At 37.0% G+C, this 15,515-nt stretch overlaps 1 protein-coding gene across 1 annotated transcript in view; it reads left to right on the top strand.

Moving 5' to 3' along the window:
* Positions 1-15,515, top strand: part of ADAM9 (ADAM metallopeptidase domain 9) — a 96,088-nt gene that overhangs the window by 50,045 nt on the left and 30,528 nt on the right. Inside the window, exons 15-16 of the mRNA XM_079142166.1 lie at positions 8,912-9,017; positions 14,143-14,326. Coding sequence (XP_078998292.1) covers positions 8,912-9,017; positions 14,143-14,326 — 290 coding nt within the window. The remainder of the gene's footprint in view (positions 1-8,911; positions 9,018-14,142; positions 14,327-15,515) is intronic.

The following is a 15,515-nucleotide window of genomic DNA, read 5'->3' as shown; positions in this document are numbered from 1 at the left end:
GCCAAGTGGTAGTATTCCTCTGTATTTAATCCCCATTTACAGGGGGGTGGTGGTGTAAATATCCACTTCAAGATCATGTTTTCTAGTAAGAACAAAACACTGCCCCTTCATTATAGAAAGGGAATAGTGTAATCACTTTGCCACCAGGTAGCTGACTGATCACCCCAGGAAATGGTGCCACTTTGGGGACTCAGTTTTGGTCTTAACTGCCAGCAGATTGAGCATTTAGCAGTGGCTGTAGTTATATCAGTTGTTTCTGATCCTATAAATAACCTTCAACCTTGCTACCTTGGTTATTTTATGGCTGTTTGGATGATGAGAAGGAGTGGCTGGGGAAAGAGGCTGCCTACAATCCACAGAATGGTTCATTCTTTCTACTTGATTATTAAAACCATTGGCCATAGCCCATCACTTGGTTTATAGTCACGTGTCTTGCCTTTTCTCCTTACAAGCAAAGTGAAAAGCCAGGTGCACTTCAGGGATGTCCTGGAAAGGGACACAAATGCCACATCTGTTCACTTTTGGATGGTGCCTGCCTAATGTGCAGAACCATCTGCAAAAGAGCCCTCATTCTTCTCTTCCTGCTTCTGTCAACTCAATGTAAAGAATTCCCCATGAAAGCATAGGTACTGACTGGTTAGGAGGAGAGAATGCTGTGTAGCAGGAGTGAGGACCATGGGCATTTGGGTCACTTTATGTGCCTTTGGTGGCTGCTTGGGTTTAGTCTTGTACATCCCACTTCTATTTCAGGATAGAGTGCTGCTGTGCATGCCCACCTTTATGAATTGGTTTGTCAGATCTCACCCAGTTTATGGAGGCAACTCAGGCTGAATGGTGACTTGGTGACTAATGGTTAAGTTTCCAGTGTCTATTTAAGGTTCAGGAGAGTAACAGGGACCATTTCTCAAAAGGAGAATAGTTATCCACAGAGGATCACAGAACTTTGCTCCAAAATCCTAAAAGCCTGTGCTGCCATTCTCCTATAGGGAGCTGGCAAAGGCTCCAGGTAGCATTTTGATCTGTCACTGAAACTCAAGCACTGTTTGATCTGTTTAGTTGGCAGAGCATCTTGCATGGCAACCTGGGCCTGTTGCAGAATCTTCTATTTGGTGTCGCCAAATTAGCAGTCTTGAGTTTTGTCCATGTCCTACATGGGTGAGGGAAAGGGTTTCTGTCCGAGGGATGGACTGGTTGTAAATTAATTGCTAAGAAACTTATTTAATAGAAAGAACCACAGGAGACAGTTATCTCTTTTGAATCAGGGGCATGATTGATTGAGCCATGCTAATCTGGCTCTAATAATGGAAGAGCTCACCTGTCCTTTATTTATAGTCATATAGGTAAAGGGTGACCGGGAGGAGCTGCTTCTGTGAGGAACGGATGGGGTGGAGTTAAGGAAGCCATTTGTTCTAGTGGGTTATCCCAGCAGGACCTGCAAATTCTGGGCAGCGAGCCACTGCATGGATACCATATGCTCCAGGTGATCTGGAACAATCTCTTAATGATTGCCAGTTCCTGGGAGCCAGATTTCTATGTCTGACAGCTCACCAAGCCTGATTTTGTTAGTCATAGATGGTTCCCCGCAAGCAGGTTTTTAGGTCACTAGATAAATGGTGCAGAATAACACCACCAAATGAGGAGTACAGTTGTGTGTCACATAATGAAATTGATATATTCTGAGAAATGCATCATTATGCATTCATCATGATTCATCATTATGTGGATATTACGTAAGTGTACTAATACAACCTAAGTGACGTCACTAGGTGATTCATGGGGACCATCATTGTATATGTTGTCTGTTGTGAACTGAAATATCATTATATGTTGCATCACTGCACATTACCTTCAAATTCTAATGAGGATCACTAGGCATTTTACCACACTTTTGGTTGTGGGAGTGGCTAGAAACACCACCTTCCCCTTTACCTTAGAAAGGATATTTATTTTTCCCCCATCGTTTTTTACTGGTGCGTTATAATTATACATGATAGTCGGATTAATTGTTACATATTTACACATGAACATGATATAACAATATAATTAGCTCAGTATTGTTTTCCTAGTATTTCCTCTTTCCCTCCCTTCTTTCCTCCCTGTGATCCTTTTCCAAAAATTTACTGGTCTTTCTTTGATTTTCATGAGATCTCCATCTTTCCTTTTTCCTCTTTAGCGTTTACATATGAGAGAAAACATAATGATCCTTGGCTTTCTGAGTTTAACCTATTTCCCTTTACATAGTGCTCTCAAATTCCATCCATTTTCCGGCAAAAGGCATAATTTCAGTCTTCTTTATGGCTGAACAGAACTCTATTGTGTGTATATGCCACATTTTTTTTTTTATCCATTCATCCATTGATGGGCACCTAGCCTGGTTCCATAGTTTGTTTTGAATTGTTCTGCTATAAACTTAGGTATGCATGTGTCACTATGGTATGCTAACTTTAATTCCTTTGGACAAATACTGAGGAATGGTATGACTAGGCCTTATGGAGGTTCCACATCTAGTCTTTTCAGGAACCTCTGTACTGGTTTCCTTATCTTATCAACAGTGTAAAAATGTTCCTTTTTTCTACATCCTCTCTAGCATTTATTATTGTTTGTATTCTTGATGGCTTCCATTCTAACTGAATGAAATTCAGTGGCTTCCATTCTACACTGATGAAATCTCAGTGTAGTTTTTATTTGCATTTCTCTAATTGCTAAATTTGTTGAATATTTTAAATATATTTTTTGGCCATTTGTATTTCTTTTGAGAAATGTGTTTAGTTTATTTTCTCATTTATGATTTGGTTCCTTGTTTTTGTTTTTGGTAGTAAATTTTTTGACTTCTTTATATCTTATGGATAGTAATCCTTTGTCAGAAAAGTAGCTAGCAAAGATTTTTCTCCCATGCTGTAGGCTTTTTTTTTTTTCACATTCTTGTGTCCTTTTCTGTGCAGAAACTTTTTAATTTGCTGCCATATCATTTGTTAATTCTTGATACTATTTCCCAAGCTTTAGGAGTCATTTAGGGACTTGTCGCTTAAGACTGTATGTTGGAGTGCTGACCCCTTGTTTCCTTATAGGAGTTGCAAAGTCTCTGGTCTAATTCCTAAGTATTTGATCCATTTAGAGTTGACTTTTGTGCATGTTGAGAAATCTATTCTTATTTTAGAAGGGATATCTTAACATTTTTCTCATACCCTGAAAATGTCACTGAGGTAGAAGATCCCTGGATTTTTGTCAGATTTATTTCTCACCCTCTATCATGCACATCTTACCAATGTCTATAGTGGTTGCTACTTTTCTCTGACTAGGTTCAGTGACCATAATATTTTAAATGTAATAGAGTAGTGTGATATTTTTTGGAAGGGAAAGGCAGTCATGGCCCTCAAACCAAACAGTGGCATAAGTAGGGCTGAAGAGTTGGTATACTCCTGAAGTAAGACAGCAAAGGTGTTGTTCTGCCTTGACAGCTGACAGCACCCTGCTTCTGGTAGGCCATGTACATGGGCCTGAGAATAAAGTCATTTGTCAGATCATAGCTGCATGCCAGGTATCAGGGAATATGTTAATTTGCTTAAGCAATGAATCACAGGTGGTATAGCAGCCGCAGTTGGAGTCATCACCGGGTTAAGCTTATGGTGATCTTCTGTCATTCTCCAAGAACCATTTTTCTTCTATATAGGCCAAATAGGTGAGTTGAATGGAAATGTGATGAGTCACTACCTCTACATCTTTCAAGTTCTTATTGGTGACACTATAATCTTTGCAATCCCTCTAGTAATGTGGTATAGCTTTTAATTTACTATTTTCCAAGGTAGAAGTGTTCTTGTGTCTTCCATCTGGCCTTTTCCACTATAACTCTCAGGAAACCAAATGTTTTAGTCAGCTTTTATTGCTACTGTGACTAAAAGATGTCACCAGGACAATTTTAAAGGAGGAAGAGTATATTTTAAGGGTCACGGTTTCAGATGTCTTAGTCCATAGAAGGGCGGCTCCATTCCTTGAGGCTTGAGGTGCAAGAGCATGACAGAGGGAAGTAGTTCACATCATCAGGAAGCAGAGAGAGACTCCATTCAAAAGTTACAAATATATACCCAGACCCACACTCCAATTCCCACCTCCTCCAGCCACACCCTACCACTTCAGTTACCACTCAGTTAATCTCTTATCAGAGGGCTCATTCACTGATTGGGTTAAGAATCTCACAACCCAAATGTTTCTCCTCTGAACCTTTCTGCATTGTCTCACATGTGAGCTTTTGGGGGACACCTCACATTCAAACCACAACACCAACAGGGATTCTGCCAGTTGCTGAATGTATGTATTATAATTATGCATTCTGGAACTATGGGAAAAAAATGCAAAATGGATTTGGAGACTCACTGTTCTACTGTGAGATGAACCTGAGCTAAAATTTCATTTATCACCTGACCTGCACAAGCCCCTACTGTGGTAGACCACATTGACACTTTGGGTCTGCTAGAATTAATGTCACTTCAGATACAGTGACTGTGTTGCCAGAGTCTGATTATTTCCTTTTCCCTAGTGCATCAAATCTTAGTCTGATTGATTTTGTCTAAGTCTCAGTCTGTTTTGTGTTTCTGTAACAGTATACCATCGTCTAGGACATTTTATTGAACCCGAATATATTGGCTCATAGTTCTTGAAAACTGGACAGTCCAAGATCAAGTTATTAGCATCTGGTGAGGGCCACCTTGCTGTGTCACCACGTGGTGGAAGGCAGAAGAGCAGGAGACAAACAGGGACCTAACTCACCCATTTATACTGCCATTAATCCCATTCTGTGGGCAGAGTCCTCATGGCCTAATCACCTTAAAAGGTACCACCTCTTAATACTGTTGCAATTATAATTACATTTCAACGTTAGTTTTGAAAGAGACAAACATTGAAATTATATCGGACTGCTATAACAATTTCCATGGACTGGGTGGCTTAAACAATAGACGTTAGTTTGTCATAGTTCTGGAGGCTGGGAAGCCTAAGGTACCAGCTGATTTGGTTTTCATTGAAGGCTCTCTTTCTGTCTTGCAGATGGCCACCTTCACATGGTGGTGGGAAAAAGAGATATCTCTCCTCCTTCTTATAATGTCACTAATGCTATAATGAGGGACCCACCCATGACCTCATCTAACTATCTCCTAAAAGGCTCATCTCCAAATCCTATTACACTGGAGCTTAGGACTTCAGCATATGAAATCTGGAGTATATAGACATTCAGTACATAATACAGTTTCCCTGGTGAAAGTCATTCCTTTGGGAACGGCTGAGATAAGAATTAATAGTTAAATTTTTGCAAGTACTAGAATTTTTCCTAAAGGGACTGACTTTTTCTTCATTCAGACATTTCTGTGTACCTATTCAAGTGAGGCCATGATCCTCTGCTTTTTTGTTGTTTCTTCTTTTGTTCAGTGTTTAGCCAACCAACCAGATAAACTGTTAGAGCCCTTTCTAATTCTGAGCAGCAATACTAAATGCAGAGTCTCTGCTGTGTGAGCCCTTGCTAATAATTTCAGCCTAATCCAATTTTATGTTTATTCCACCATTATCTGATGCCCTTAATATTCCATCCCACACATGCTCCTTGGGTTTTTGTCTGTATAAATTAGAAAACTGAAGTAGTTCATTTGGAGTGTTGTGAACCTCCTCATGGGTCATATTTTATAGCTTACCTGTAGGGGTTTGCTTTGATTGGAGTCTAGTTACAGCTCTACAGCAGAGAGGGAAGTTGGGGATGGGTCCAGAGGAGAACTGGCATTGTCTTGCATGGCAGTTGCTTCAGGGAAGTTTCCTCAGGCAATCAGGGCTAATTTCCCTCAGATGTTGGAGAGGCTGTTTCTATCGAGGGTGGAGTGGCCTCTTCTTTTGGGGGCATAGAGATTGCTTGCACTAGCAAAGAGTCATGGATTTCAGACTGAGATTATTTTGCCCTAGATAAGGGGGGGAATGATGAATTTAAAGTGGGGAAATGCCATGATTAGATTTGGTTTTGAGATTTCTGTAGCCATACTATGGAAAATCATTGAAAGGAACAGAGAAAAGATTTGGGGTAGCTGCTATATAATAGTTCTGGTGAGAAACCATGGAGAGTTTACATTTATTAAAAATAAAGCACATTTAGTGAGCTTTATTTTTATTGCACATTAGTTTTATCAGTGCTCCACCAGCCATAGTCTACATTGTGTAGAATCCTTTTTTCCTTTATTTCCTTAGATGGTTGAGGCTGCTTGGGGAGAAATTGCTTTTCAGCAGATTCTGTGGTTGATAAATTGGCGGTGATGATCGATATAAAAACCATTCTAGAGTTCGGATTTCTTACTTTCTTCCCTTTTTGTTTTGAGTCAATAAGAACAGCAACCATAACCGGGTGCAATGGCACACGCCTGTAATCCCAGCAGCTTGGGAGGCTGAGGCAGAAGGATCGCAAGTTCAAAACCAGCCTCAGCAACAGCGAGGTGCAAAGCAACTCAGTGAGACCCTGTCTCTAAATAAAATACCAAAAAAGGGCTGGGTGTGTGACTCAATGGTTGAGAGCCTCTGAGTTCAATTCCTGCTACCAAAAAACAAATAGCAACCATAAAGGGAATATGTGAATGGCATATGTTTGTGGAGGTGTAACTTTAATTAAGAAAAGAGAACTGAGAGCTAGTAACAGAGGAGTTTTTCTGTTTTCTTGCAGAACGCTACTGGTAAACTATACCATTACTTATCAAGGTGTGAGATACTTAATAGGTGTTTAATATTTATTTAATGAATGAAGGAAGAGGGGAAAGAAGGGATGGAGGAAGGAAGGAAGGAAAGCAAGCAAACAGGGAGAGAGAAAGGTAGAAGGGAAGACAGAGGAAGTAAGGAAGGAAGGGAAGGAAGGAGGGAGGAAACAAAGAGGAAAAGAGGGACCAGTCTTTATTTATTTTTATTTTTATTTTTTGACACCAGGGATTGAACCCAGGGACACTTACCCACTGAGCCACATCCCCAGTCCTTTTTGTATTTTACTTAGAGACAGGATCTCACTGAGTTGCTTAGGGCATCACTAAATTGCTGAGACTGACTTTGAACTAGTGATCCTCCTGCCTCAGCCTCCTGGGCCGCTGGGATTACAGGCGTGTGCCACCATGCCTGGAGATATTTCTATTTTTATTTCAATTTGTGTTTCTGTTATTTAGTTAAGAAGATCAGTCATGGATATAGTGCTGGATTTCTCTGAATCTAGAGTTGTTGATTTTGTCCAGATTCTGATATCCATCTTAGAGATTAGGAATGGGTCCTTGTTCCCCCAGTGTTGAAGATTAAACACCAGAGAAATACAGAAGCAAGCATAGAAAGCAAGTTATATTTAAGAAAAGGGATAGTGACAGTTTTCTCTGAAGAGAAGGAACCCAGAGCAAGGTGACCCTGAGAGGGGGTATGTGTCTTGCTCTTTTATACATCCTAGGATTCCTCCCTTTTAATTGTTGCCTTCTCTTTCTTCTCCATGTATTTTAAGGGCAGGAAGGAGCAGGAGTGCAGGGATTAATCCTTAGCAACCCACTGACTGGGAAGTGTGATCCCTGAGGTTAACTATTAGCAACCCATTGTCTTTTCTTTGATAATCAGTCCTCATCTTCTCAAACCTCATCATTCATTACCTTCACTGACTGTCAGACTTCACCCCCCTCCTCCCCCTAGCTTCCTGAGGAATGTCATCTCTAGCGAGGTGGGACTGTAGGCAGATGGGCACAGTGGGCCCATTTTATAGAATTATTCTCTTATCCTTGTGTTCCCTATTCTCATCTATCTGTCCCCTTAAAATTTTTGCTATCTCTGGTTTCTTTTTATACCCCTTGTCTTACAGTGGGTCAGATAGAGACTGAAGAAGACTAATAAATAAATGGGACTTATCTGTGTCAGGTCATGGTATAGGTGAAGAAATCTGTCAGCTTCTGATGTATTTTGTAGAAATAGGCAGGTTATTACAAAAGTAATCACAGATAGGCATTTTATGAGGAAAGCACTATTTAACAAAGATAGTGCTTTCATAGAGGATTGCAAAAAAGTCTAGGACTTGGGAACTATAGTTATTTTTTCCCTTTGCATAGCATCTGGAATTTTTATAGCTATTTCTGTTTTTATAAGAGCTTGGTTGGGGATGTTATCGTTTTATTTTTCCAATATAGGTTTTCTGTGTTAGTTTTTCATCTTATTTGATCCTCTGCTTCTCGTTTGCTGTATCCTTTCACTTTCATTTTCTTTAAAACTAAGTGGCATAGTATCAGATGTGTACAATAGGCAAGTGAATTTCCTTTAGTTAAGGAGGAAGTACTGGCATTTTGGCTTGACAATACTTCCAAATAAAATATTTTTAGACATGTGTAATTAACTGGAGTATTAAGTGATACCTAAAGTTTAAGAAAACGAGAGTGGATTGGTACTTTGCCATCTATTATATGTGTTTGTCAATTCATTTATTTAATAGGAATGTCTAAACTCAACATCCATTGAGTGGTAAATGAAGAAAACAAATGATTGGCATTATTTTCACCAGGAAACCCCTGCCCCCACATACACACCTGATCTAATTAGGGGTACAAAATGTATAGGTGAGAGCAGTGAGAAAGAATATGCTGAGATGACACCATACTGTGCACTGGTTTTAAATGAAAATTTCTTGCTTAGTGGTACTTCTTATAGGACCCGAGTGCTTGAGACCAGGCTGGCTTTAAGGCCAATCTAAACATTATTTTTACATTTGTTATTATATATGAAATATGGAATAGAAAATTTTTATCTGTAAGGACTAAATCTGTTTTCAGAGGTGTGGAGGCAGTTCATCCAAGTGTATGGACTGTTGTAGGGAATAGTTTTATTTTTGAGTAAAATTACCATAACTTTTTTTTTTTTCTCTTTTAAATGTTCAATGTTACAGAAGCCAAGGCTGCCCCAAGAGATTGTTTCATTGAAGTGAATTCTAAAGGTGACAGATTTGGCAATTGTGGTTTCTCTGGCAATGAATACAAGAAGTGTGCCACTGGGTAAGTGGAGGTGAGGTCATAGAGCATGGCGAAGATGATAGGGCCTTTTGTGATGAATTCTCACGACAACTCCTTGTGACTTTCTCTCCCTCTATTTATTTTTAAATTTTTATACATTTAATTTCTTTTTTGTGATGGGGTCTCACTATATTGCCCAGATGGTCTTAAAAATTGATTCTCCTGCCTCTGCCTCCTGAGTGCTGGGGCGGCAGGCTCCTGCTACCATGACAGCCTTCTTCCCCTTTCACTACCTAACTTTTGAACTTACATTTCATAACACAAGGCTTCAGAGATACTCTGGTGTTAGGGACAAAACTGGTAAAATAATTCATTCCTTTCAACATTAACTGTTTCAAAGCTAACGAGTTTTAGAATCATACTTTGTTTATCCTAGACCAACAATCCCAAATAAATACCCTTTTCATATTCCTTTCAATAAAAAATTATGTTTCTAAATCCCAAGATAAAGGACATATTTGTCTGCATAATTTTAAAATGGTGGATTAAAACTTTTTATTTCTATAATTAACATTTACATAGTGTAAAAATATTAATAACATTAAAAACTTATAAATGAGAACAAAGTCATCCATTATCTCAACCCATATATGTTCACTAATTTCAATGCCTTTCCTCTGTTTTAGTGTCTGCACTGCATATACTCACACTGATATTTTATTGAATGGGAATTCTGTGATATTATGCACTGTTCTACCCACTCCACCTCCTAAGCCACCAGTTAGACTAAGAAACTTGTAGTGAGACAGTGTTTTCTAGGAAGAAATAGCAACACTAACTTCCACATGGCAGATCCAACAGATATAGTTAGGTCTTCATGCTACTTGATCTTTCAGTAGCATTAATTTCTCCTTCTTGAAGAAACTTCTTTTGTTAGCTTTGTATCCTTCATCTGTTATTTATTTATTTTTACTTTTGTGGCTTCATTTGCCACCTCTGTGAAATGCTTCAGCCATACCAGCCTACATGTGCCTTTTGCCACAGGACCTCTGCACATACCACTTCTTCTTAGCATGGTTAATTCTATTTATCTTCCAAATCTCAGTTCAAGTATACTTTCTTTAAGGAAGACTTCCTCCACTTTCTTAACCAGGTCAAATATCACTCTTACACGTTCTTAACACTATATACCTCTTTTTCATAGAATTTGATATGTTGTATTTTCATTATTGTTCAAAATATTTTCTAATTTGCATTGTGATTTCTGCTTTGATTTAATGGTTAAAATGTATTGCTTAATTTCTAAATAATTTGTAACATTCTAATTATCTTTTTGATTTTGATTTCTAATTTAATCCCATTCAGAACATACTGTGTATGAGTTTAGCTCTTTGGACTTTATTGAAATATGCATTATTACCCACTGTATAATTTATTTGGGTGAATGCACTATATACAATTAAAAAACAGAGTAGTCTGCAGGGTTGCCAGATTAATTATTCTTTAAATATCAAATTAATTAGTAGTTGAAATTTCCATATCTTTAGGGAGGTTTGTTTTACCTGTTTGCTCCTTTGATTTCTGAAAGAGGCATATTATACTCTCAAGTTATGAGTATGAATTTGTGTGTTTTCTTTTTAGTCCTCTAAATTTTTATTGTGTATGGTTTGAATTTGTAATTGGTTGCATACATATTTAGGATTATGTCTTCTTGATGAATTAACCCTTTTACTATCATCAAATTTATATCATTATCCCTGGAATATTCTTTTGTAATTTCACCACCATTTCATTTCTGTATGTGACTACTTGCTTATAACTAATCCTCACTAAACTGTAAAGTTGAATGACATACTTTGTCATTAGTGTTTAACATAATGCCTGGAACACAGTGCTTAATAAATGCTTATTGAATGAACTAATGAATGAAGGTACAGATAGTATGGGTGAATAATTAGTATAAAGCTAAAATCTAGGGGTAAGTGGATTAATGCAGACTTGGAGGGAACTTGGTAGACATATTATATTCTTGTTTATGGCCTAATTTGTTTTCTTATTTTTATGAGTCTCATTGAAAATATGGAAACTATACTGTCAAACTTATACATAACTAAGTAGCTCATTTGAGAAAAATTTTTATAATAGTAATATAATGGTACTGTAGTTTCTATGGATACACATTGGAAGTTAGACCATTTGGGTTTTAATCCTGGTTCAACCTCTTAACATCTCAGAGACTTTAAGCAGTTCACCTCACTTTCATACTTCATTTTTCCCTCCTATAAAATGGGGATAATGGTGGTATTTATTTCTAAGTGTTGTTTTGAAGACTAAATGAATGTTGAATGTGCTCATCATCATCATTGTCATATCTTTATTAGCATCCTTATTAGAGAAAATATATAAAATCTAGAAAAATCTAAAGAAAGTAATCATATATGGTCCCATCATCCAAATAGTTTCTTAATGTATTTTTTTCCTTTTCATGTGTTCATACATTTCTAAACATGAATCACATGTTTCTTGTGAAACATAAACATTGCTACTCTAAACATGTGGTTCATGTTTAGAAATGTACGAACCATGTGGAACACTTTTACTGAAAGGATTATTTTTCCCTTTTTTTTCCCCCCAGTATATATATATAATATCATCCTTTTGAACTTTTAGTTAATTTATTTATTTTTATTTTTAATTAATATAGTTTTGGTACTGAAGGTTGAACCCAGGGCCTTGTGCATGCTAAACATATTCTCTCCCACTGAGCTACACACACTCCTATTCTTCAGTATTCATTTCCAACACCTAAGGTGATTCACAGTACTGTATCACCCCTAGCAAAATGATCAGCTATCAGATATCTGATACTGAATTGATATTCAGTTTCCCTAATCATCCTCAAATTGTCTTTCATAGCTGACATTTTTCCATATCAGGACTCATGAATCATGAGTCACCCGTTGGATTTAGTTGCCTTGTCATTTAAGTCATTTTCAATCTAAAATATCCCCCTTCACTCTATTTTTTCCTTTCCAAAGGCATTGATCTGTGGAAATGGCTGGGCCATTGAGCCCATGTCTTGGATTTGTTTGATAATTTCCTTTCAGTGTTTCTTGCCTTTTGTCTGTTCACTGAATTTTCTTTAAATGAGAATTGAAATCTAAAATGTTAAATTATTGGTGATATTAAGTGACAGTGACCAGATCTTGCTGTTGCAAAGTTAGAATTTTCAGTTGCAGTCATCAGATAGTATGTGGAATGATGCTTTTGTACAATATGAATATCTACTTCTCCACCACCATTTCATCACCATTTCACCTCATGGATGATCCTTACCTGAAGCAATTATTTTATTGAAGTCATGATAGTATAGTTAGTATAACAACATCTTTTCTTTGCTTTTTTAATTTTGTGAACTGCCTGTATCTTTATGAATTGTTTTCTGTTAAAATTATTTTTTAACAATGTGTAACAGCTTTTTATATGTTGAGTATTTTCCTTTTATATTTCAATATGTCTCCAAGATTACTTATGAAATACTGAGTGTAATCTCAGCAATGTGAATTTTGCCAGGCTCCAAAAGATGTTAACTGAGGTCTGTTTTATGCTCTGTGTTGTTTTAGAGGTTTTCATACCTAACCTCAGCAAACTATGTAATATAGGCATTATTATTTATCTAATTTTTTCAGATGAAGAAAGTGAGACCCAGAGTTTAAGCACTTTACTCTGGTAACCTAGCAAATGAATGGCAACACAGAATAAGTGTAAAATTGGGACAAAATCATTAATTCTTATTGCAGGATAGAGGGAAGATAGAGAATAGCAGCATATGATAAAAATTAAATAGGAGTCTTAATGATAAATTCAGGGGAATCAATAATGGATTAGAATTTCTGTAAAAGCTGCTGTAATCTTGGGCTTAATGGAAGTATAGTATTTAGAATGAAATAAAAGAGTGCTTCATTTTCTTGCTTGTCAAGCTATAACTGAAATTCTATTCTGAGTATCATGCTTTGAGAGGTAGTGAGGCAGCCAGTTATGGTGATGCATGCCTGTAATCCCGGTGACTGGGGAGGCTGAATCAGGAGAATCGCAAGTTCAGAGCTAGCCTCAGAAACGTATGCCTTAATCAACTTAGTGAGATCCTGTCTCAGTAATAATAATAATAATAATAATAATAATAATAATAATAATGGACGGGATTGTGTCTCAGTGGTTAAGTGCCCCTGCATGGTTTAATCCCCAGTTTAAAAAAAAAAAAAAAAAAAAAAGGCAGGGAGGCAAACTGGAACATATTAGAAGGGAGCTTCCTTGTTACATGAAAAGTAATAGTAGGATATTTCTTTGGTGCACTTAGGAGTTATTTTCCTCAATTAGCTACCTTATGAAAGGAGATGATTATTTGTGTGCTCTCATGAAAAATCTGGAATCAACGGAGAAAGGGGTATTAGGAGAAAGATTTTCACTCAGTGAGTAAAAGAATGTGCATAATAGCTAAAATGGGGGAAGTTTCAGGAGTTTGTGACTTAAAAGTGTTGGAAAAAATATCTTATGATGACTCAGCAATAATATCAAAAGACTCAAGAATATGGCAGGTGCTTGGATCAGATGACAGTTAAAATAGGAAATTTCAATACTGGGTCATAAAAGTTGATTTTAGAAATATGCAGAATATAATGGATATAGGAAGGACATTTATCTTATACAACCTTAGCAATGGGAATTGTAGCCAGGGGAAAACTTCATAGATTTCTAATATCAAATTAGTGAATTAAGGATTGAGTCTTTTAAGAAGCTAAGAGTCAGCCAGGCAAAGAGTGATCAAGTCCTTTCTTGGAGTTTCATTCCTTACTATATCATATTTTGTGAACAACATTATTAGTTAGACTCTTTTGAACACTAGATAGATAATGAAGAGGGATTGGGAGTAGGAAAAGGAGTAATGTTAGCACCCTTTGATACCCTAATAATTTGTATCTTACCTTCCATTTACCTTTTCTCTTCCTTATTTAAAGATAGCTGCTTTTCCTCTCTTGCCCTCATACACTTTCTCTGTTGAGATTTTCTTCAAATAGCAGCAAATTCTGGTTATATACAAATATATAATTATATTTTGTTTGTACACTGGATGCATTTTGTATTTATATATTTTTTTCTTACTTTGTAGGAATGCTTTGTGTGGAAAGCTTCAGTGTGAGAATGTACAAGACATGCCTGTATTTGGAATTGTACCTGCCATTATTCAAACACCTAGTCGAGGCACTAAATGTTGGGGCGTGGATTTCCAGTTAGGATCAGATGTTCCAGATCCAGGGATGGTGAATGAAGGCACGAAATGTGATACTGGAAAGGTAATCAAAATATTTTCTGTTTATAAAAGAAAATGAAAATAATTAAACTATTATACAAAATATAATAATAGACTGCTCTTTTCTGGTTATAAAAGCAATCTATATTTATTATAGAAATGTTAGAAAATCCAAAGGCACCAAGAAGAAAATGAAGAACACCTATAATTTTACCATCCATATTTCTTCACTGGGGTCATATAACTAATATTTTTAACTTGGCAATATACTGTACACATTTCCTGCCTCTATTGATATGCTATTGTTTATTAGCCATTTTGCTATTATTGGTACACTTAGGTGATTTCCATGATGTGTATGTGTCTGTGAGTGTGTTCGAGTGGCATGTGCCTCTGTACCAAAATGTCACAGTGCTTGCCCTGATCATGTTCCTTGCTGTGCTGACTCTACTATTGGGGTCATTTATGAACCCAGTTAGTCAGCCCATGACTTAGAGAGGATAACCTGTGCCAAATTCCTTTTTTTTAAAAAACAATATGTAATTAAGACAGTTAAGAGTAGGGCAGACACTGGAAGAATTCTTGAGATGTCATGAAGTAGGAGTTAGGTTAGAAGTGCTGTGGCAAGCTATATGAGAGTTAGGAGGGAGCAGGACTGTTGAGTGACATGAAGAAACCAACTCACATAGAGGAGTATAGGTGGAGGGGAAAGGTCAGGGAGAGGGAGTGCAATCGAGGGGGCACAGCTGTCTGATTACATAGCCTATTATAAAGACAGATGGGTGGACCCTTTTGTTACCTCAGTTTCTACTGTTTCCATATCCAATTCTGCTTTTCACTTCTTACAAAAAGACTCACAAGACTCACATGGTTTTGTGCCTGTCCTTGTAGCTAAACTTGCTATAGCTATTATAAACAAAGCCAAGACAAATGGCTTTATAAACAAAAACTTCAAAACATTCCTGATTGTTTTCTAAGGTTAAACTGCTGTAATGGTGTGCACACTTTTCAGGTTTTAGATATGGTTCTGGCAAATTTTTCTTTGGAAAAGTTTTTTTTTTTTTTTTTTTTTTTTTAATTTTTTTAGTTGTAGATGGACACAACACCTTTATTTATTTATTTATTTACTTATTTATTTCCTCCCTCCTTTCTTCCTTCCTTTCTTCCTTCCTTCCTCCCTCCCTCCCTTCTTCCTTCCTTCCTTCCTTTCATTTTTATGTGGTGCTGAGGAT

This window comes from Sciurus vulgaris (assembly GCF_902686455.1).
Source record: "Sciurus vulgaris genome assembly, chromosome: 5".
NCBI classification, from domain to species: Eukaryota; Metazoa; Chordata; class Mammalia; order Rodentia; family Sciuridae; genus Sciurus; species Sciurus vulgaris.
Note: the sequence above shows the minus strand (reverse complement) of the source record. Positions and strands in the feature narration are given on the sequence as shown.